The 25,056-nt window shown below is 42.3% G+C and overlaps 1 protein-coding gene across 1 annotated transcript in view; it reads right to left on the bottom strand.

Moving 5' to 3' along the window:
- Nucleotides 1-1,129: 1,129 nt before the first annotated feature.
- LOC137772249 (uncharacterized) overlaps nucleotides 1,130-25,056 on the bottom strand; it is a 195,878-nt gene continuing 171,951 nt past the window's right edge. Inside the window, exon 4 of the mRNA XM_068556112.1 lies at nucleotides 1,130-1,544. Coding sequence (XP_068412213.1) covers nucleotides 1,160-1,544 — 385 coding nt within the window. The 3' untranslated portion in view covers nucleotides 1,130-1,159. The remainder of the gene's footprint in view (nucleotides 1,545-25,056) is intronic.

A 25,056-nucleotide genomic window follows, 5' to 3' on the forward strand; every position in this document is an offset into this window, starting at 1 on the left:
TCAGTGCTCAGGAAATTGTAACCATTTTTATTATTACACCAAAATAAGGTCCTTATGTATTTCAGCATCAAAGATTTTATTTATTTGTGGTTAATTTTAGATTTCCACGTGTGGCATTAGTGACTGATGGAGGTTGTGGATTTACCAGAAAATTGTCAAAGGTGTTTGTTGTTTTAAATATATGAAAGAAAGTTTTGTTGTTTTTTTTTTAAAGTTCACAACTTAAAAATAAAAGAGTTCACATGGTTATTAAGTATAAGACGCTGAGGACATTTAATGACTCACATCAGATTAGTGGTCCTAAACCACAGCAAGTATGTGGCCTTGCTGCTAAGATACTTGAGATAAAGAAAGATGCCCGTAGAGAGCACGCCCAGGTGACCTGAGAGTCAGACCCACTCAGTAGCTGAACGGCTTTACGACAATTACTCCACTCTGCAAGCCTCCTTTTCCTCTTCTGTAAAAGGAGGCAAGAGTAGCACCAGCCCGGCTGGGTGATTGTTGGGGGGCTCAGTGAGGCCCTGAGCGTGAAGCACTTTGCCCGGGCCTGACGCAAGGAGATGCTTGATCGGTGAAGCTGGGTGACTCCCACAATGGGTAAAGAATACCCTCTCCTAAGGGTGAAAAAACATGCTAAGGAATAAAAAGAAACCGTCTGGAGAATGAAATACTGCCATTTGCAGCAACATGGCTGGACCTAGAGAATATTATACTTAGCGAAGTAAGGCAGACAGAGAAAGACAAATATTATTTGGTATCACTTAATAGTGGAATCTAAAAAATAATACAAATGAATCTGTATACAAAACAGAAACAGACTCACAGACATAGAAGACAACTTTTGGTTACCAAAGGGGAAAGGGAGGGGGTAGGGATACATTAGGAGTATAGGATTAACAGGTACAAACTACTCTACGTAAAATAGATAAGCAACAAGGATTTACTGTATAGCACCAGGGATTATATTCAATATCTTGTACTAACCTAAATGGAAAATAATCTGAAAAAATATGTATATGTATAACTGAGTCACTTTGCTGTACACCTAAAACTAACACAACATTGTAAATCAATTATACTTAAATTAAAAAAAAAGAGAAATTGTTTAGAGGATCATCTACACTTTATTTTCCGGCAGGCGCGATTCCCATACAAACCTTCACACTGGAGCCAGGCTCATCAGCCACAGGAGGCCCCGCCGGAAGTCTTCAGGAAGGCCCACCGGCTTGCTGATGGCTGGATTCACAAAGACATGGACTGAAGACCCAGGGGTACAGGCCAAAGCAGCAAACTGCGACAGCTTGGGGTGGCCAAAGAAAAAGCCATCACTGAGGTCCCGGAGATCGACGGAAGGCGGCTCCTTGGTGGGCTCGGGGGGAAACAGAGCAAGGCGGTAATGCACGCTGGAATGACCAACTTTCTCCATGACCAACACAGCCACTGGGATCTGAGGAAAGCCGACCGGTGAGTGGAAGGTGCACTGATTGGTCACTATGAACCCCACCATGGGGGACATCAGCAAGCCCGTTTTCAGGCCGCAATACCTGGAAAGTTACATCACAATGCTTATTCTGTATATAATATTGTATATATTGTACACATTTAATATACTAACAGTTGTTATACATTGTATAACATTGTGTAACATTTGTTATACAATTGTATATACATTGTATAACATTTAACATACTAACAGTTCACAGATATGGTAAGTTCTCATTAAACATTGGCTATTATTATTATTGCATCCATCTTGTCCTCGCTTCTCATGGTAAAAAATCAGGTACTTTTGTGTAAATGAAAGAGAATTATTGTGTCTCTTATATCTGCTACTAGATTGTAATCTCTTTAAGGACAAGGACTTTGTCTTGTTTCTGAAGTTTGTTGACGAGAAATAAGGCTGTGCTTGAGATAAATGTGGAGGTTGAGCCGAATCGGAAATAAAAAGCATCATGCTAAGTTACAGTTTCTTCCCTCCTCTCCAAAGAGGCCTCCTTATGATTTAAAAATTTTAATCACATTGTCTTCTTTTGTTTTTGAGAAAATTAAGACTGAATGTGAGAATTCAATGTAAGGAAACAATTGTGGGTTGTATTAAGTTCGACTACAAAGCTGCTCACTGAATCATGGTTCACAGAAACAAGCTACAAGTCTCCATCCAGGGAGGGCACCATGGGTGCCTGTGGCTGGCTAGCTGAGCATCCACTGATGTCACCCATCATGACATTAGATACATTCATTTACTGACATGGAAATCTATTCAGTGAAAAAGATCACATTACGGAACAGTATGTACCATTTGATCTCGTTTGTTATTATAAGAATATACTGGTTTACGTCCTTATTGCTTAGAAAAAACTTTGAAAGGATAGCCTCCCAAATGGTTTCAGTAGTTATCTAGCAGTAGAATTTTGGATAAATTTTTTCTTCTTTTTGCCTCTATGAATTTTCCAGAATGAATATAATTTGCCTTTGAAATTAAAAAAAACAAAGTGTTATTTTTTTAAAAATGTCTGAATATGAATTTCATTAAAGCACTGGAGAGAGAAGCAGACTGGAGAAGCAAGGCTCCTTCTTCTGCCCGTTGGGATCCTGCCTCTGGCTGCCCTCCCTGAGAAGCCTCCCTCCTGAGCAAGTGAGAAGGAAAAGGGAACAGGAAAAGAAATCCCTGCTCTTTAGTGTGACTCCGAGATCCAGTGAGAACCAAATTCTCCCATTTTCATTTCCCATGCTTCTTTGCTGCAATTGCTTTCCTAGTGCTCTGTCAGCTTTTCCTCATTCTCTTAAGGCACTGACAGTAAAGACATAGCGCCTCTTCCCACCGGGAGTACAGTATGTCCTGAGCTCCCTGTAACTCTGAGCCAGGCCACGAGACCTTTAAATAATTAAAATGCAGGAGGATTTTTAAACAATGCCATCGATGAGCACCTGGTCACCAGGGCTGTGCTGGGTCCTTTACATTTTGTATTCAGTCTTCAAAACCATCCTGCAAGGTAGGTCTCATTTTCCCCATTTTACAAGAAAGAAAGTAAACCAGGGAGGGTGAATAAATTTTCCAAAGGCATGCACGCAGTAAGTGGTGGTCTAGGCCCAAACCTCAGGCTCTCTACAGACAAAGTTCACATTTTCTCCTTCATTCTGGCTTACTAGGTAAAGCCAAAATCTACATTTTAGTCCAGTGAAGGAACTGCATTTTCTTTAAGTGTTCCTGTGACTTTAAGAATTACATTTTCTTGGACTTCCCTGGAGGTGCAGTGGTTGAGAATCCGCCTGCCAATGAAGGGGACACGGGTTCGAGCCCTGGCCCGGGAAGATCCCACATGCCGTGGAGCAACTAAGCCAGTGCGCCACAACTACTGAGCCTGCGCTCTAGAGCCCGCGAGCCACAATTACTGAAGCCCGTGCGCCTAGAACCTGCGTGCCTAGAGCCTGTGCTCCGCCACAAGAGAAGCCACCACAATGAGAAGCCTGCGCACCGCAACAAAGATTAGCCCCCGCTTGCCACAACCAGAGAAAGCCCGTGCACAGCAACAAAGACCCAACGCAGCCAATAAATAAATAAATAAATAATTTTTTTTTTTTAAAAAGCAAAGGTTAAAGTCAAAGAAACAGATCCAAGGTGGAGTCTGATTTAGCTCTTCCCTGTGACAATCCAAGAGACAACACAAATCCCAGATGGCTGGAATGCAGACTGCGGGGGAGGCTGGGGAGGAAGCAGGAGCCAGACTAGGGAGGGTCTTGGTAAGGAATTTGGGTTTTATCCTGGGGCCCTGGGAAGCCACTGCAGGCAGGGGAGAGGCAAGATTAAATTTATTTAGTAAAACTGTTGCAGGAAAGGGGACCCCTTCCAGGCCCCAAGAGTGGTCTCTTGTCTAACACTTGCAAATGAATTGTCCGAGGAGACACACATGCTGACAAAGCAAGAGACTTTATTGGAAAGGCGCCCCCAAGGTGGAGAGCAGTAGTATAAGGGAACCCAGAAGAACTGCTCTGCCACGTGGCTTGCAGTCTCAGGTTCTATGGTGATGGGGTTAGTTTCCAGGTTGTCTCGGCCAAGCACTCTGACTCAGGGTGCTTCCTGGTGGCGTGCACATCACTCAGCCAAGATGGATTCCAGCGAGCAGGATTCTGGGAGGTTGGCAGGACATATGGACTGGAGTCTCCTCTCTCCTTTTGACCTTTCCCAAATTCTTCCATTTGGTGGTAGCTGTTGACCTCCTGTTGTAAGATAACTCATGCAACTGGTTACTATAGTGCCTGGCCAGGGCAGGCAGTTTCAAGTCAGTGGTTCCCCTAACAGAACTGTGGCTTCGAATTGAACAACGGGTTAGATGGAAACAATAATGCGTTCAGGAGAATAGTTAGGTAACTACAAAGTTCTGGCAAAAATGATGGTGTCTGGGACTAGAATGGTGACAGCAGAGATGGAGAAAACTAGATGAAATCAAGAGAGATTTTTCATAAGGTGTGATGATGAATCAGAATGAAGGAAACAAAAGAGCCCAGGGCCACTCCCAGTCTAGATGACTTAATGATGAGATCATTTGTGGAAAGAGGAAACAGGGAGAAGAGGCTTGGGGTGAAGGTGAGGAAAGTGATGAGTGCTGCTTTGAACAGGTTGAGCTGAGGTGCCTGTGAGACCCTAAGAAGAGGTACACAGTAGGGATAATAACACCCCTAGTTAAGATTTATTTAGCCCTGTACTACATGCGAGGCCTTCTGTTAAGTACACAAACTGGATTATCTATCAAGAGGCATCTGGATCTATGGGGCTAATGCTCAGAAAGAGGTTCGGGCTAGACACAGGAGTTGAGCTCAGATCTAACGTCAGGGTCGAGGCAGGGAGGGCGAAGAGCTGAAGCCACTGGTGTAACACACTCAGTGTGGCAGGCCCAGGGTGAGCTGGAAAGCAAATGCCCAGTCTGACCCCGCACAAATTCAGACTTTTAAAAAAATACTGGCATGAAAAAGAAAGCTCAAGCCCCAAATGGAGTCATTTGCCCCCTCAGACAGCAAACCAAGACTTAATTGCAGTTTCAATCCCTCCTAGAAATGGGACCTTTGAAACAGTCAATCTGAAAAGCCCCATCTATGGGAACAAGGTTATCTGCCTGATAAAGACCCCTGCCATTCCCCTCCCGCAAAAGAAGACAGTCTGGCCTGAAACAATCCTTTCTTTTCTCCTGCTAATACCTTCCTGACCCACCCTCCTTTCACCTATAAAAACCTTTCACTTTGTACAACTCCTCAGAGCACCCTTCTATTTAACTAGATGGGATGAATAAAGCCAATTAGATCTTCAAATTTACTCAGCTGAATTTTGTTTTTTTAACACTGGGCAGACTAAGTAAAACTCATGTGTGGCCTGCCTGGATTTGTCTTTCTGGTCCCCAGTTTGTGACCCCTGGTAATTAAACCAGGAGACAGGGAGGGATGGCCTAAAAGAGGATATAGAAGAGGGTGATATCAAGCCCAGAGTTTCAGCCTAACACGCAAAAAGCTGGCTTTGAATAAGCTCCCAACTGATATTTCTTAGGATGCAACAAGCGACTGATAAAGTGTCTGATTCTAATGCTGCCTAATAATTAAGTGAGGTGAATGCCTATCTTCTATGCTTTCTTACACCTGGTTTAGTCAACTGTAGCATAAAGGGACGTTTGAGCTGGAAGACCCCTTGGGGCTCACTTTGTACAGGGGCTCTCCAACACTGGTGTGCAGATCAGAATCTCCTGGGGAACCTGCAAAATGTCCAGACCCCCAGGATCCTCCCAGACCTTCTGAATCAATGTACAAGGAGGGCCCCAGGCACCCTGATTTTAACAAGGTCCCAGGTGATTCTGATGCACACACCTAGCATAGGGGTTGTTCCTCTAGGTCTACCCTGTCAGATAAGGAAACAGCCCAGAGAGATGAAGTAAGTTGCTCACCTGCATGCGGCTAGAGAGGGGCAGGGTCTGTCCACACTCTGCCAGTCACTCCAGCCCTTTCCATTAACCTCCCCATCCCCAAACTCAGGCCCAGCCCAGGCTTGGAGATCAGTGGGTCTCTGGGGCATTCACAACTCAGAATCAGATCTGCAGTGTTCATGATCTCACCCTGATTTTGCACCCAACTCCAACAACTGGGTTTGGTCTTATCTTACTCTCCCTCCCCAAGCTCCTTCCTTGGGTCTGTTACTATGTTCTGCCTTGACTCCAGGGCTGAGGCCCTGCCTTGGTGCCTCCCCCCACTGGCTGCCTCTGGAGCAGGAGGCGTGCACACAAGAGGGACACGGTGCCTCTGGGTCAGTGTGAGGAAACAGTCCTGTTGCATCCTGAGGTCTGGAGAGAAGTGCCTGTCAGATGGTAGGAGGCCAGGGGGCATATGGCACAAATACACCTTTCAGAGGGGTGAGGCTATTTTTGTCACTTGCTATAAATAGCACACGATGGGCCATGGCTTGTGGTCAGTTACATGGCATGCCAAGGCAGGATTCTGGCAGGAAATCCATCCCCACACTCCCTGAAACTAAGAATAAGCACAAGCTGGGCAGCATGACCCCCCATGGCTGTGCTGAGTCCTCAAGGAGCATCACGTGAGCAGCTGAAGGGAAACTCAGGCCTTGAGAGTCTGCACAGGAGGCCCCTGCCTGGGTGTTGTTAGGAGGTTATGTGGTTACAAGGAGAAATACATAAACTTTAGAAATACAGACCTGGGGAGAAAATGCCTTAAATGTGAGCATGTATAAAGTTAAAAGATTAAGCTGAAACTAACACTTAGGAATATACTCTGTGTATCTTTATATAAACAATTCATCTCCAGTCAAGCCTCTTTGGATATTGCCTTTACAGAATGATTTTGGTCTACAAGGGCTAATTGAAATTAATTGTATGCAAGTCCCCATGTCAGCCATTTCTATTGAACTTGGCCTGCAGTATAAAATACTGGTTAAGAGTAAAGTCATTAGACCTGGGTTTGAATCATGGCCCTGATGCTGTTGGACTTCAGTGAGTCACTCAACATCCTAGAGCCTCAGTTTTTCTCATCTCTAAAATGAAGACAGTAGCACAGACATGATAGGATTTTTGTGACAATTAAATAAGGCAATGCATATCTCATACGTCTTGGCTGATTAGGGCAACTTAAAGATTTTTGTTGTTATTTTTGTTTTTTAAGCTTTTTGAACAGTGTTGGTCTCTAGCGGTAGAAACTTACATTTGTCTTTGGGCCAAACATTTCCATTATTTGGGGAAGACCCCTTGTGTCAAAACCCTGGTAGCCAACCGGGGTGTGGACATGGTGATCTCACAGGGGGACTACTGACAAGGCCACTCTGTTGTTCCTTCAAGTGGTTTCGAGAACATGTCCACTGGGACATGAGAATCAGGTGAGTAGAGCAAGAGGGAAGGGACAGGATGGATGAGGCATGGCAACTGTTACACTCTAGGAACTTCCAGGAAGAGCTGAGAGCTGCTTTGGAGGGGAGAGAGGACGGGTGCAGCAATTGAGCCAGAGTAAGTTTGAGCCAATGTAATTTGCACAGTAAATTATTACAGAATTTAATGATTGCCACATTGTCATAACAGACAGGAATTTACTCAAGAGGTACAATGGAAGTTGCTTGGTCCCTTTGTGGCAATGATGCAATCATACCAATTTGTGGAGCTAATCCTTCTCAACAGAAAATGGTAAATCAACCTAGCCTTCACCCTAAGTTTTACTGACTTAGCCAATCACTGGGTTTGGTGCCGGTGATACAGCAGTGATGGATTCTCTTCCTTGGCAGAGCTTACACTTAATCAAAGAGAGACCATGGGGAATACATCAATACAAACTTAGGGGAAGTGCTCTGCAGGAGAGGGACATGGTTGTGTGAGATGCTATAACAAAGGAGCCTGACCCAGATGGAGGCAGGGGCGAGTATAGAGCTTCTGAGGAACTGAAGGGAGGCCAGTGAGGCCCCGTGGCTGGACCACAGAACAGGAGGGGAGAATGGTAGTGGATGAGACAGGATAGAAAGACTGGACCCAGTCCTGTACAAATTGGATTCTAGCCTAACAGAATGGGAAGCTGCTGTGGAGGTTTAAAGAGGAGAGAGAGTCATGACCATGTTTGCATTTCAAGATTAGCCCTGTAGGGAATGGACTGGTGAAGGCAAGAGTGGATGCAGAGGTACCAGTTAGGAAACTACTGAGAACTGGGTTTGGTGGCAGTAGTGGGATGAAAGCTTGTGGCTCCAGAGATGTTTAAGGAGGGGCTCAAAGGACTGATACCTGGGCCTTCACTGGCTGACTGGCTTCCACCTCCCACAAAGGTCAGTGTTTGACAGTAACAGTACCTATAGCAAAAACAGGGGCCTCCACCATCCTTCTAGTCTTTTGAGGCTATGATGAAATGGGTTCCTCACTGTAACACCACACTCTCCAGGCTGATTTCTACATCAGTTAGCTATTGTAAGTACCATTTGCATCTCCCCCACCTAAATGTAAGCAGCTCAAGAAAAGGCACTGTTGCTTTATCCATTTTTATTTTTTGATATCCAGCATAGAGCCTGGCCCAGAGTAGAACCAAGAGTTGTTTGAAGAACTAAACATGATACTATGAAAGGGATGACTATTTTTGTAAAGAATTATAGCAGTTCAGTGCAGAAATGGCTCTTGGAAATCATCCAGGTCAGTATCTCCCTATCCAGATTCCGAGCCAGTCAGCCAGTAAAGGCACAGGTATCAGTCCTTTGAGCCCCTCCTTAAACACCTCTGGAGCCACAAGCTTTCATCCCACTACTGCCACCAAACCCAGTTCTCAGTAGTGTCCTAACTGGTACCTCTGCATCCTCAGTTATCTATCACTTGGCATGGCTATACCTGTGGTCTAGTCTCACTTTCTCTCTGAGTAAAACCTTAGGTCTAGGTTTTTCACGTAGTTAAGGAAGATTATTCCAAACCCAAGGGAAATGACTACATAGACAAATGAATTTATTTGCAAACTTTTAAGCTGTTTTGCTCCTGAAAGGGATCGGAGGTAAAGATAAAAATAGGAAGAAATATTTTCTGGCCACTTCACATTTTGAACAGCCGTGACCCGAAGAATACTGAATTTTTCCTTTGGTTAGTTTCATGTTGCTTTTAAGCACGTTTTGGCTTTATTTTAAAGGACAAATGATATCATAAGTAACAAGAAAGATTTCTTAGAACTAAAGTTGAGTAAGATATGAGATTGAATAAATAAACAGGCTTTACCTCATGCTATGTTTACTTGCCACTTGGCAGTATTTTTTTAAAATATGAAATCTATAAATAAACTCGGTTGCCTATCTCCAAACATAAGAAGCTAATATAAAAAGGAAACCCTCTTGCACTGTTGGTGGGAATGTAAATTGATACGGTCTCTATGGAGAACGGTACAGAGGTTCCTCAAAAAACTAAAAATAGAGCTACCATATGACCGAGCAATCCCACTACTGGGCATATACCCAGAGAAAACCATAATTCAAAAAGAGGCATGTACCAGAATGTTCATTGCAGCTCTATTTACAATAGCCAGGACATGGAAACAACCTAAGTGTCCACCGACAGATGAATGGATAAAGAAGATGTGGCACATATATACAATGGAATATTACTCAGCCATAAAAAGAAATGAAATTGAGTTATTTGTAGTGAGGTGGATGGAGCTAGAGTCTGTCATACAGAGTGAAGTAAGTCAGAAAGAGAAAAACAAATACCATATGCTAACACATATATATGGAATTGAAAAAAAAAAAAAAAAGTGGTTCTGCATAACCTAGGGGCAGGACAGGAATAAAGACCAGAAGTAGAGAATGGACTTGAGGACACGGGGAGGGGGAAGGGTAAGCTGGGACGAAGTGAGACTGGCATGGACTTATAAATACTACCAAATGTAAAATAGATAGCTAGTGGGAAGCAGCCACATAGCACAGCTCGGTGCTTTGTGACCACCTAGAGGGGTGGGATAGGGAGGGTGGGAGGGAGACACTAGAGGGAGGACATATGGGGATATATGTATATGTATAGCTGATTCACTTTCTTATAAAGCAGACACTAACACACCACTGTAAAGCAATTATACTCCAATAAAGATGTTAGAAAAAAAAAAAAAAAGAAGCTAATATAATGAGCTGGCAATAGGTCACATTAGGAAAATGCCCAGACCCAGCTGCCTGCAGATCATCGCTACTGCAATTTTCAAAGTGCCCGCATTGGGTCTCTAAACTCAGCAAAACTAATGAAAATCATCTGCTGTCAGAGTGGAACAATTTCTTCATAACACTGTTCTCCCAGGAAGTTCATTCTGATAAATCAGTGTCAAGATGACAAGAAAGTCCAACATATCTCAAGAGGCACAATATATAACAAGCAAAAATCTTTAAATCCGTGCTCAGAGACTGAATATTAAAGGGTCTGATGAAGAACTCAAGACCCAGAAATGAAGGACGTGAAACAAATTCATTAAAACATTTTGAATAAAAATAAGAAGACCATGACATGATGCTCAATTCACAGGAAAACACCATCTTAAAGGGTAAATGTGGTAGATGATGATCTGATTTTTTTGGACATCCAGAAGTAGAGTCAACCACGAGCGACGGCCCTGAGAGAGTGGATTAGAGGAACACATTAATGATATCACAATTGCTGTGCTTTTTGTCTTTGTTGTAGTTGCTCTCTGAGTGAGAGAGTTCAAAGAAAGCATCTTTGAAAAGTGACTATTAGATCTTTCAGGCCCTCAAAATTCAACAGGCCAGGAATGCGGCGATCGTTCCTGGGCCTGCTGAGAAAAAGGGAGAACGGAAGTTAAGGAAGGTGCTTATTCATTCCATGAGGTCCTTAAAATCCAACATCTTCCAATTAGTTATGGAAAAGTCCAGGAGGCTGTGAGGAGCAGCAGTTAAAAACCTATTTTAAATTGACCAGGGAGCAGAAAACACTTAAACACGTGGAGATCAGTTTAGAATACTAAATACACCAGCAACAACTCTCTGAGGGCTTTCCAGCTAGAGAAAGCAAAGTTGGAGAAGACAGAGAATGGAAGATAAGGAGTTTTTCTTTTTCTTTAATTCACCACAGTGTGATTTTGGAAGCTGAAAGAACTTGGAGATTCTGCCGCAGAAAGAGGCTACTAAAGAACGCAGGTACCCCGCTCAGAGGGTTCCCAATCAGTCCACGCACTTGGGTGGCTTTAAGGCTTTTTTTTTTTTTTTTTTTTTTAAATTTATTTATTTTTGGCTGTGTTGGGTCTTCGTTTCTGTGCGAGGGCTTTCTCTAGTTGCGGCAAGGGGGGGCCACTGTTCATCGCGGTGCGCGGGCCTTTCACTGTCGCGGCCTCTCTTGTTGCGGAGCACAGGCTCCAGACGCGCAGGCTCAGTAGTTGTGGCTCACGGGCCCAGTTGCTCCGCGGCATGTGGGATCTTCCCAGACCAGGGCTTGAACCCGTGTCCCCTGCATTGGCAGGCAGATTCTCAACCACTGCGCCACCAGGGAAGCCCTTTAAGGCTTTTTTGTCACTTGTTTCTTCATGATTTTTAAATAATTTTTACTACATAATTAATGCATGCACATTGTAGAAAAAGTAGAAAATATAGATAAACAAAAATTTAAAAATTTTAATTTCCCCTTGTTCCATAACTCAGAGATAACCAGAATTAACATTTTGGTATACATCTTTTCAAACTGTTTTTCAGAAAAGGAGATTTTTATTTTGTTCTGAATAAAACAGATCATACTGCAGTTTGCTTGCTTCAATCAATTATATATTATGAATTTGTTTCTATGCCAATATATGTATTTTTAATGACTGTCAAATATACCCTTGTACGGATGTAACAACATTTATTGAATCAACCCCAAGGCAATTTAAAAACTTTTTTTGTTTTGAAACACTTTCAAACTTACAGAAAAGTTTGCAAGAACAGTACATAGGACTCCTCACGTCTTTCATACAGTCATCCATTCTTAACATTTTTCCACATGTGCTTTACCATTAATGTTTATTATTTCTGAACTATTTGAGGGTAGGTTGTACATATCATGCCACTTTTCCCTAAATATTTCAGTGTGTGTTTCCTAAAAACAAGGATAGTCTCGTCCATAACCACAGGACAGTTATCAAATTCAGGAAATTTAACAACGGTCTTAGCAATCTACAGTTTATATTCCAACTTTACCAGTTGTTCTAATAAGGTGCTTTACTTAAAAAAAAGAAGAAACTTCTTTTTCCTGGTGCAGGATCTAATTCAGGATCATGTATTACACTTAGTTGTCATAGCTTTTCAGTCACCTTTTAATCTGGAACAGTCCGTCAGTCTGTTTTTATCTTTTATGACATTGACATTTTTCTGATGAATACAGGCCAGTTATTGTATATCAAGACCCTTAATTTGGGTCTGTCTGATGACTCCTCATGGTTGGATTGATGTTGTGCATTTTTGCTAGAATGCTGCATAAATGCTTTTCAGGCGTCACATCCAGAGGCACAAGATGCCCATTTGTCCTTATTGGTGACGTTAATTTTGATCACTTCATTAAAGTATTTATTGCCTAGTTTTTCTATTATATAGTTTACCCCTTTGTCTACTTTTTAAATTGTGGTAAAATACACACAGCACAAAATTTACCATTTTAGCCATTTTTAAAAGTGTATAGTTCAGTGGCAGTAAGTACATTCATATTCTTGTGCATCTGCCCTATAGTGTTTATTTTTCCTTTTAACAAGTAATTTGTGGAGAGACACTAAGATGATCTTAGTCTCATCTTCAGATACTGTCCTTAATAACCTTTCCTCCCACCTCCTACTTCTTGATCTAGGACTTGCTGATGATTCATGCTAAGACAAAAGATTAAGACCTTATATCAACTCCAGCCCTTTCCCCTTTGCCTGCCCCTCATTCCAGAGAAAAAGGTACAAAGTGTTCATAGTCACTGGCTCTGGATCTGGATAGGGAAATGCTGATCTGGATGATTTCCAAGAGCCATTTCTGCATTGAACTGCTATAATTCTTTACAAAAATAGTCATCCCTTTCTTAGTATCATGTTTAGTTCTTCAAACAACTCTTGGTTCTGCTCTGGGACAGGCCCTATGCTGGATGTCAAAAAATAAAAATGGATAAAGCAACAGTGCCTTTTCTTGAACTGCTTACATTTAGATGGGGGAGACGCAAATGGTACTTACAATGCAATGTGGAAAAGCAACGTGACACTCTGGGCATGGAGGTGGCCCAGAGTACAATGGAAACGCAGGGAAGGAGCAAATCTCACAGCCAGAGTCAAGAGTCATGGAGGTGAACAATGGCAAGGATGTGTGCGTGCATGCGCAAGTGGGCGGACTAGAGGAGAGGCAGGGCCAGAGCATGGAGGGCCTGACCTAAAGCTTGGACTTGACCCTGCAGATGAGACAGTGTCAGCAGAAGATAACATGACTGACAAGGTTTGATGGATCACCCGGGAGGCAGCAGAGAGTCTGGGTCTGAGGGCAGCAAGCCTGGAGGCAGCAGATCAGTTGGTAGGATCACTGCAATGAGCCTGATGAGAAAGGAAGAGTCTGGCCTGACCAGGACAGTGGGTGTCGGAGTTATGAGGAGACAACAGATTCAAGAAATACCTAAGAGGTGCCTGAGTGTGATGATGATGATGAAGGAGGGATTCAGGTTGACTTCCAAGTTTTCAACTTTCCAGAGAAGGAAAAATTATGAACGATATTACTTATCTCAAGTTGATCTCTTTAACAACCCTGTCAGAGAGATAGGACCAATCACTATTATTCCCATTGTACAGATTAGTAAACTGAGATATAGAAAGTCAAAGTGACACAACTATGGAATGACACAGCAGAGATACCAAGTTCATCCTAGTGCACGTACTAATGGATGATATAAAATTATTCATAATGCTGGAAGCGGAGAACCATATTCAAAAAATGAACTTGGATCCATACCTCATATCCATATCATATCCATATCCATACATCACATACAAAAATTAACTAAAAATGAATTATAAATCAAAACTTAAGAGCTAAAACTTAAAACCCGTAACAGAAGAAAACATAGGAGAAAATCTTACTGGTTTGCAGTTTAGCAGATTTTCTTAAATAGGACACAAAAAGTACAAGCTATCAAGAAAAAAAAATCAATAAACTGTACTTCACCAAAATTAATACCTTTTGCACTTGAAAACCCACTATTACAAAAATGAAAAGGCAAGAAACAGACTGGGAGAAAATATTAGACAAACCTATCCAAAAAAGGACTTGGATCTAGAATATATAAAGTACCCTTACAAGTCAATAATAAGAAGACACACAACAAAATTTTTAAATGTGCAAAATATCTGAATAGATACTTCACCCAAGAAGACATATGAGTGGCATAAGAGTAAGAAAAGATGTGCAATATCATTAGTCATTAGGGAAATGATAATTAAGATCACAATGAGAGACCCACTGCACACCACCTTGAATGGCTAAAATGAAAAAGATGGACTATATCAAGTGTTGACAGTAATATGGAGGATGGATTGGAGTTCTCATACACTGATGATGGGAATGGAAAACGGTACAGCTGCTTGGAAAAATACTTTGCCAGTTTCCTGATGAAAAGGCAAAAATAACACCTACCATATGACACAGCCACTCCATCCTTAGGTAATTACCCAAGAGAAATAAAAGCATGTCTACACAAAGGCCCATACATGAATATTCACAGCAGTTTTATTTGCAATAGCTGGAAACAGCCCAAATGTTGGTCCACAAGTCCACAAAGTGTGGTACATTCATACTACAGAATACTGCTCATCAATAAAAAGAAATGAATACACAACAACATGCATGAAACTCAAAGTAATTATGCTGAGTGAAAGAAGTCAGACCAAAACAAAAGTACATACTGTATGACTCCACTTACATACATTTCCAGAAAATGCAAACTAATCTAGTGAAAGAAAGTAGATAAATGGTTACCTAGGGATGGGGGGTGGGGAGGATTGGGAGGAGGGATTGCAAAGGGAGCGCCAGGGAACTTTGGCTGATGTTCCTTTTCTTGATTGAAGTGATGATTTCACAAGTGTGCAAATATACCAAAACTCATCAAATTGTGCACTTTAAATATGTGCAGCTTATTTTATGTCAGTTATACCTCAGTAAGGCTGTTTGAAAAAAATCATATAATGGAGAGAAATATGCCAATATCTTAGCAATAGCAAATATACTAATATCTAAATAAAATCAGTCTCTGATTATGGGATGGTGGGCTTATTAACAATGATCCTTTTCTTCCTATCCTTTTCAGGATTTTCCAAATTGTCCAAAATGAGCAGGTTATACTACCTAAGTCAAAAACACTACTTTGGGGACTTCCCTGGTGGCGCAGTGGTTAAGAATCCACTTGCCAATGCAGGGGACACGGGTTCAATCCCTGGACCGGGAAGATCCCACATGCCACGGAGCAACTAAGCCCATGTGCCACAACTACTGAGCCTGCACTCTAGAGCCCACGAGCCACAACTACTGAGCCCGTGTGCCACAACTACTGAAGCCCGTGTGCCTAGAGCCCGTGTTCCACAACAAGAGAAGCCACCACAATGAGGAGGCCGTGCACCACGCAAAGAATAGCTCCCACTCGTTGCAACTAGACAAAGCCCGTGCACAGCAACGAAGACCCAACACAGCCAAAAATTTTTTTAAAAAAAGCTACTTTTGCAGAAAAAGAAAAAGTTAGGTGTACAGAGAAATTTGGAGAAAACAGTCTGTACTTATGAACTTTAAGACTATTGGGTGAAAAAAAATCAAAGACATGACACTTTTTAAATGACAAAAGATCCTCGGGCTTCCCTGGTGGCGCAGTGGTTGAGAATCTGCCTGCCAATGCAGGGGACACGGGTTCGAGCCCTGGTCTGGGAAGATCCCACATGCCGCGGAGCAACTAGGCCCGTGAGCCACAATTACTGAGCCTGCGCGTCTGGAGCCTGTGCTCTGCAACAAGAGAGGCCGCGATAATGAGAGGCCCGCGCACTGCAATGAAGAGTGGCCCCACTTGCCGCAACTAGAGAAAGCCCTCGCACAGAAACGAAGACCCAACACAGCCATAAATAAATAAATAAATAAATAACCCCCCCCCCCAAAAAAATGATCCTCTATTCTTTCAGAAGCTATGGTAGGCCAGAGGGGACCATGAGAAGGTTTATATGTTCCACAAGAATAAAAATATCTAAGTCTAAAGCCACCTATGGAAAAGGTACCATATTAACAAAATGCATCATTTAGCTGGACTGTCCAGCTCAAATGACTTTCAAATACATCAGTAGGAGGCAGACGCAGGGAACCAGGAAAAGGAAGAGAGAATGCCAGACAGCAAGAAAAGGTGAAGTTTTACATAATGTCATGACCCATCATTTCTTGAGTTCACTCAAGAGTATAAGGATTAAGGAACAATCCAACATAATTAGCAAGTAACCTGAATTGTATATCCTTAAATAGGATACATACTACAAAGGACAAGTTAGGCCATGGAAAATGCTATTCCACATCTGACCAAATACGGTCAAGAATCATTAATCTGGGTTTCCACTCTTGGAAATGTTTGCTAAATCTGTCTGTACTGGGCTAAGGATTCACTCTGAATTTTTATTAATAGTGAAAATAATAATTTTAAAAGCTTTCAGGGAACATATCTAACCTACTTAGATGATAAATAATTTTTTAAAGCCCTCAGTGCATTAATTATTTGAATATCAAGGACTGAGGCGTATCAAGTAATTTTTTATGTTCATTTATTCAACAAAAGTCACTGTCAGCAACCGTGCTAGGTCTTAGGTTATAAAGAAACAAAAACAACCCATGCACTCTTAGAGCTCTTAATCTAGGGACTAAGAAATCTGTAAACAGCTGCAATACAAAGTGTCCATGGCTTGGGAGAGTGAAAAAGTTAAGAAAAGCTTACAGAGAGGAGGTAACACTTGAGGAGGGTTTTGAAGGCTATGTAGGAGTTCTCTGCTTAGGAAAAGAGGGACTTTCTTGGCAGAGGATAGCATGAGACAGAGAGGCATGAGAAAGCTGGATTGTTTGGTAAATGGTGAGAGCTTCAGTGAGGATTAAGAATAGGATTCACCTGGAGGGGAGAGGCCCTGAGGATGGAGGCCCTTTACCTCATCTAGAGGAGATGAGGACGTGTGTTGGTTACAACGCTTTCATTTTAGCAGAAATGAATTTGTTAAAGAGAGAGAGAGCACGCAAGCACTGTTCCTCTGTCTTTAGAGCCCTCTAGGACTTCCTGCAGTCAGGCCTAGAAAGGGGCTGGACTTGGGAACTGGAAAGTTAGAGTACTCTCCTCTACCTTTTGTCTTTTTTTTTCTCTCCACATCTATTTTATATTAGCCAGGATTTTTTTGGTCATAAGTGACAAAAATAACCCAAATAGTTCAAGCCAAAAAGGGAATTTATTTACTCTGTAAAGTGAGAAGTCTAGGCACATGCTACAACATAGATGAATCTTTTTTTTTAAGCTTTTATCCCCTTCACCCATTTCTCCTACCCCCCACCTCCTGCCTCTGGCAACCGCCAATCTGTTCACTGTATCTAGGAGCTTGGGCTTTTTGTTGTTTGTTTGCATTCCACATATAGGAGAAATCGTATGGTATTTGTATTTCTCTGTCTGACTCATTTAACTTAGCATAATGCCCTTGAGGTCCATCCATGTTGTCGCAAATGGCAAGATTTCCTTCATTTTTTATGGCTAAATTTTATATATATATCACAGCTTCTTTATCTATTCATCCATTGATGGATACTTAGGTTGTTTCCATATCTTGGCTACTGTAAATAGTGCTGCAATGATCATGGGGGTGCACATATCTTTTCAAGTTAGTGTTTTTGTTTTCAGATAAATACCTGGAAGTGGAATTGCTGGGTCATGTGGTAGTTCTATTTTTAATTTTTTGAGGAACCTCCATACTGTTTTCCACAGTGGCTGCACCAACTTACCTTCCCACCAACAATGCACAAGGGTTCCCTTTTCTCCACATCCTCACCAACACTTGTTATTTCTTATCTTTTTGATAATGGCTATTCTAAAAGGCGTGAGGTGATATCTCATTGTGGTTTTGATTTGCATTTCCCTGATAATAATGTTGAACACATTTTCATATACCTGTTGGCCATCTGTATATCTTCTTTGGAAAAATGTCTATTCAGATCTTCTGTCCATTTTATAATCAGATTGTTTGTGTTTTTTTTTTTTTTTCTATTGAGTTGTATGAGTTCTTTATATATCTTGGATATTAACCCCTTATCAGATATATGATTTGCAAATACTTTCTCCCATTCAGTAGGTTGATTTTTTATTTTGTTCATGGTTTCCTTTGCTGTGCAGAAGCTTTTCACTTTGATGTAGTCCCACTTGTTTATTTTTGCTTTTGTTGCTTTTACTTTTGATGGCAGGTTTTAAAAAATCATCACAAAGACCTATGTCAAGGAGCTTACCACTTACGTTTTTTTTTTTTTGTAATTTTTGGCTGTGTTGGGTCTTCGTTGCTGCACAAGGGCTTTCTCTAGTTGTGATGAGTGGGGGCTACTCTTCGTTGCGGTGCGTGGGCATCTCATTGTGGTGGCTTCTCTTGTTGGGGAGCATGGGCTTTAGGTGCGCAGGCTTCTGTAGTTGTGGCTTGCGGGCTCTAGAGTGCAGGCTCAGTAGTTGTGGCACATGGGCTTAGTTGCCCTGCGGCATGTGGGATCTTCCCCGACCAGGGCTCGAACCCGTGTCCCCCGCATTGGCAGGCGGATTCTTAACCACTGTGCCACCAGGGAAATCCCACCACTTATGCCCCCCGCATTGGCAGGCGGATTCTTAACCACTGTGCCACCAGGGAAATCCCACCACTTTTCTTTTAGGAGTTTTATGGTTTCAGGTCTTATATTCAAGTCTTTATTTTGAGTTGATTTTTTTGTTTGGTGTAAGATAGTTGTCCCGCTTCATCCTTTCAAATGTGGCTGTCCAATTTTCCTTACATAATTTATTGAAGAGACTGTCCTTTCCCCATTGTATATTCTTGGCTCCTCTGTCATAAATTAATTGACCATATATGCATGGGTTTATTTCTGGGCTCTGTTCTGTTCCATTGATCTATGTGTCTGTTTTTATGCCAGAATCATACTGTTTTGATTACTATAGCTTTATAATAGGGTTTGTAAACAAAAAGCATGATGCCTCTAGCATTGTTCTTCTTTCTCAAGATTGCTTTGGCTATTCGGAGTTTTCTGTGGTTCCATACAAACTTTAGTATTGTTTGTAATATTTCAGTGAAAAATGCCATTGGAATTTTGATAGGGATTGCATTGAATCTGTAGATTGCTTTTCTATTTCTATTTCTTCATGATTCAGTCTTGGTAGGTTGTCTGTTTCTTGAAATTTATCCATTTCTTCTAGGTTTTCTAATTTGTTGATGTATAACTTTCATTGTCGTCTCCTACATAGTAGTCCTTTGTACTTCTGTGGTATCAGTTGTAATAGCTCCTCTTTCATTTCTGATTTTATTTGAGTCCTCTTTTTTTAATGGTAAGTCTAGCTAAAGGTTTATTAATTTTGTTTATTCAAAGAACTAACTCTTACTGGTTTGAAGACATTTTGCTATGTCAAATAAGCTACTCACAAATGAAAAATATTGTATGATTCCATTTACATGAGGTACATAGAGTTGTCAAATTTATAGAGACAGAAAGTAGCATGGTGGTTTCCAGGGGCTGGGGGTAAGAAAAATGGGGAGTTATTGCTTAGCTTCAGTTTCGGAAGATAAAAAGTTCTGGAGATGTATGGTGGTGATGGCTGCACAACAATGTAAATACACTCAATGCCACAGGGCTGTATACTTAAAAGTGGTTTAAATGGTAAATTTTATGTTATGTATATTTTTTAAAAAATAAATTTATTTATTTATGGCTGAGTTGGGTCTTCGTTGCTGTGTGCAGGCTCTCTCTAGTTGTGGCGAGCAGGGGCTATTCTTCATTGCAGTGCACGAGCTTCTCATTGTGGTGGCTTCTCTTGTTGCGGAGCACGGGCTCTAGGCACGTGGGCTTCAGAAGTTGTGGCACGCAGGCTCAGTAGTTGTGGCTCACGGGCTCTAGAGCACAGGCTCAGTTGTTGTGGCGCACGGGCTTAGTTTCTCCACGGCATGTGGGGTCTTCCCGGACCAGGGATCAAACCCATGTCTCCTGCATTGGCAGGTGGATTCTTAACCACTGCGCCACCAGAGAAGTCCCTGTTATGTATATGTTAACAATTTTTTAGAAAGTGGGAAACCCAGGAGTAAATACAACTTCAGGAACTGCTAGATTCATGTATCAAGGGACATCATCGAAATTCTGTCATTCTCTATTTTGCTCCACTTTCTTCTGTGTCGTCTTCATTTTCAAGAAAGTTTAGTGGAGGTAAAGATGGTCACTCTTATCTTAAATTATCTATAGAGCTAAGGACCACAGTCAAAAGAGAGCCTCTTGCCTGACAGTTCCAGCTGAACTTCAGGGGTTGACTGATTGGCCTGGTGTTGTGTCATAGAACCATTCCTGAACCAATCACTGTAGCCAGGGAGTAGAGTACTCTGACTGGCCAAGCCTGGGTCATGTGTCCAACCTTGAATCAATCACTAGAGCCAGGGAGTAGAGTACTATGATTGGCCAAGCCTGGGTCATGTGTCCAAACTTGAATCAATCACTGTAGCCTGGGAAGCAGAGTCCTCTGGCAAAAGCCAGTTCCTCTTGAACCACATGGACTGAGAATGAAAGAAAGGTGATTTCCCAAGCAGATACTGGGTAGTCAAAACATGTCCATCACAACTTCTTCCTTCCTTCTCTGCAGAGCAGTTTTCTGTCTTTTCAATCAGTATGGCAAGAGAAATATTGCCACCCTCAGCTCAAGTTACACCTTCCTTATTCAAGAACTTTTAGCTCCAATGCAAAATCCCTGGGAGCATCAGACTAATGCAATTTGTCTAATTAACTGTTACGGTGGGAATGGAAATAGTCTTAGGGATAATATGGCTGCTACAGGCCCATTTCTGTGAGTATAGGGGTAAATTACAAGGATCAATAGGCACAAGACAGATACCTCAAAATGTGTCTTTCACAACAAATAACAGACAATTTTTACAGGAATCTGATGTGAACAGATTGTATGAAAACAGTTCTGGCAGCTAAACGTAGGATGGGTTGGAGCAGGAGAATCTGACTGCAGGAGGACTAATCATAGGGCTATTGCAAAAAGATGACTTTGAAATTTCTAGCTTGGGAGAATGAAAATATGGTGATGTCATCCACCATGAATGAGACTATAAAAGGAATGTCTGGTTTGGGGTGGGCCGAGAAGAATAAGGTGATGAGTTTAGCTTCGGAAGTGTTTCCTTCAAGATGCCTGTGGAACACCCAGGTGGAGAAGCTCAGTAGACAATGGGAGATAGAGTTCTGGAGCCCAAGAACGAGGGTGTATGTAGTTGGGGATAGAAATTTGGGAATTACTGGTATAACGCTGGGTGCTAAAGTCATGAAGGATATAAGACTGCACGTGGAGAGCACTGAGTATGAGAGAAGGCAGCAGAGGACAAAACCTGCATTTAAGGGACTGTGGCAAACGCCCTCAGTGCCCTGCCCATATGTGCTCAGCACTCACTGTTTCCTAATGTGCCAGGGGCATCCCACTGAAACTCTCCTCCTGGGGGCTTTCTCCCAAGTTGAGGTTGGTGCAGGCTGGAAATGCATCTTCTGCCAGAGTAGCTGCATTGGACTGGAGTGGATTAAAGTAACAGCTGCCTGAAGACCCCTCCCACTTCTCTCCTTTGCTTCTCAGGCTCTGGGATTGAGTCTGACACTTGCTCCTCAGGGAGAATTCTCTTTCAAGGGGCCTGCTCTCTTCCTTTGCTACTAAAACAGAATAATAAATATTCAAAACACAACATGCTTAATTATTTTACTACATTTCACTATTATGTATGCCCTTGAGGTTATTTACATCTACGGTCCCTGTATAGCGAGGATGCTATATAATGGGATGCTGGACATCTCTTCCCAGCTCTGTCTTCAGTAAAGTTAAGTTAGTACTTGAACTTATTGGCCACGGTGGGAGTATTTACACCACAGAAATCAGCAAACACTACAAATTTATTGTTTTGATTTATTCATTAATTTATTGTTTTATTGATTGTCAAGACAGGGAAGGTAGGTCAGCAAACATTTTCTGTGAAGGGCTGGGCGGTAGATCTTTTAGGCTTTGTGGGCCTCTTGGTCCCTGTTACAACCACTCAACTCCACTCTTGCATCATGGAAGTAGCCATGGACAATACCTAAATGAAGGTGCATGGCAGTGTTCCTATAAACTTGATTTACAAAAATAGGTAGCAAGCCAGATTTAGCCCAAGGGCCATGATCTGTTGATCCCTGGGCTAGACTAAAGACTTGAGACCATGTTAATAACACAGATTAAATTTTAAAGTGCATCATGTCTGTAGTGTGAATCATGCAAAAATTGAAGAAATATTCTTCCAGTATTCAAAAACTCTTATTTCTTTTAGCTCACAACATACTTCTTACTCGTTAACATGAACAAAAATATCAACCAACATTCATGTCAGAACTATACTTGTCAATGCAACTAAAGGTTAGCTAAGAATAGAAGAATCTAGTCAAAGATCAATGAAAGCATTCTGTGAGAACCAATTGGCTCTATGGAATTTATAATAAAGAGGATTGTATATTTTACTACAATTTGTACTTGCGTGCCAAGAATCTTTTTCATCAGTAAAATTTATAATGAACTTACGTATGTACATATACGGTGGTTGTTAAAAACATTTACCAGCACATGACTCAAAAGGCACCCAGTCCTGATGCAAAACAGTAGATGTAAATAGATCCAGGAGGAGGGAGCTGCTGCCAAATATCACAAACCAACTATATGTGAACCTCCACTCAGGCCTGCCTGGGAACCCTAGCACATCTCCATTTTATAGATGAGAAAACTCAGGTTTGTCCAGAGTCACATCACTAGTGATTGACAGCACTGAAATCCAGACATCATAAGTCTATTTGACTCCACGGCCTATCCCTGGAGACTGCCTCATTAGACACCATGTATTTGGTTCAGAAGAACATGGAAGTTGTAAGTGAGCTCCGTTTGGAAATGGCCTAGTGGAGGCGTGGAGAAATTCCAGATGAGTCAATACCCAGGTGGAGGCCAGGCAGGCTTACGGAAAAGGAAGGGGTGGGTATGATGGGGCCACAGGCATAGGTGCAGATTTTAAACGTGGCAGAGAGCAAACATTTGGGCACAGAGATGGGGATGAATGACTTCCTATGTCAGGGCTGCAACAGTAAGCACATTTCCTCTCATCAACGGTGGTTTGTACTGATGAAGAAATTGTGAGTGCAAGCATCTATCATCCCATTAAATCGTTTTGTGATAGGAAATGGAGCATGCTTTCTAAGTGGTATGCAGTCAGAGATTAATGGGCGGTGCTGGGCCATGGCTGGGAGTAGTGCACGTGGGTTGTAAGGTGCACTGCACTTGTGCTGACGCAGCAGCTTGGGAAGTAAGGAAGTAAGAGAGTGAAAGTGGGCCTCAGAGTTCTGCCTACTTTCTGCCAGAGCATGAGCAAGAGAAAACAGAACAGCACCGTGACAGCACCTTTTGGGGCAGCACCTCCCATGGCCGAACGGCTCTGGCTGGGAGAGGTCATCACTGGGGCCTTAACCATGCTGCACCCAAGCACCTGACTAGGGGACACTGAGTCCCTGTTTTCCTCAAGGTTCTTCCAGCGACAAGTGATAAAAAGTCCGCTCAAAGGCTTAAACAGAAAAGGAGATATATATGGCTCGTGTAACTGGGAGGTTTAAGAGTGGCCTCAGGACACTAAGGACTGCAGCAACGTTCTCAGAAATTAGCTCTGTCATGCTTCCTCTCTGACTCTGCTTCTCTTTGCTCCTGTAGACACTTCCTCCTGCAGCAGGTAGAAGGCATGACTGAGACAACTCAAGGCTACATCATTCCAGCTTAACACTCACCCAAAAGGGAGAGAGCTCCAGCCTGCCAACATCTCATTGGTCTACCTTCGGCCATGTGCCCATCTCTGGTCCATCAGTGAGGCCAGGCAAAGGAGTATTATGTCTGCACAGGCCTGGTGTGATGCTGAATTGGTGGCCTCACCAGAACCACACGGAAGAAAGGGGCATTGCCCACCAAGTAAAGGGATGCTGTCACTTAAAGGAGGGAAGGGATTCTGGACAAATAAAAGCTGAAGTCCCTTGATTTGCGGAACTCTACAGGGGATTCTCAGACCCAGAGCAACTGCTAATATCAAGGCTGCAATTATTAAGATGCAAGGGACTCAGTGTCTTGACAAGACAGGGAGGGAGGGATGGATAACAGTCATTGGATGGCCACCGTGTGAGGGACTGTACTTGCTGGTACACTCGCTGCCTCATCTGATTTTTGTTACTACATCGTCCTCATTTTACAGATGAAGAAACAGGATCGGAAGGTTAAATAATTGCCCAAAGTAATACAACTAATGAGCATCAGAGCTGGTAAATGGAGGCATGGGTCTTTATCGTCTGGCAGTGAGGAAAGTGCTGATTTCTGACCCCCCCTCTTACCAGGTCTCAGTGTCAAAGCCCTACAAATATATTTTATGTCCCTTCAGCCAGATTTTCTTCGAGCTATTTCCAAAGCTCAAGATGTAGCAAGATCTTGGGAGGGTGGGATGTGCTATGTCAATGTCCCTGAACAGACATAGAAAGAAGTTAAAAAAAAAAAAAAATATATATATATATAAGGCAAGACGGTGTTGTTTTCACTGCACAGGTGGTCACTGGACCCCCAACCAAATTAACCGGCACTCAGCCCGGCTGTGGAGCGTCCCTGTTCTTATACCTTGTGAAACACATAGCATGGGTGTTGCAGAGTCAGCAGGGGGATGGAGTCAGTCCCAACCTGTCCCTAATTCCTGCTTCTGACACTTGTTGGCTATATGAACTCTCACAAATAACAACATCCATCAGCCTTTGTTCCTCATCTGGAAAATGTGAAG

Source organism: Eschrichtius robustus, chromosome 11 (genome assembly GCF_028021215.1).
Source record: "Eschrichtius robustus isolate mEscRob2 chromosome 11, mEscRob2.pri, whole genome shotgun sequence".
Taxonomy (NCBI): domain Eukaryota; kingdom Metazoa; phylum Chordata; class Mammalia; order Artiodactyla; family Eschrichtiidae; genus Eschrichtius; species Eschrichtius robustus.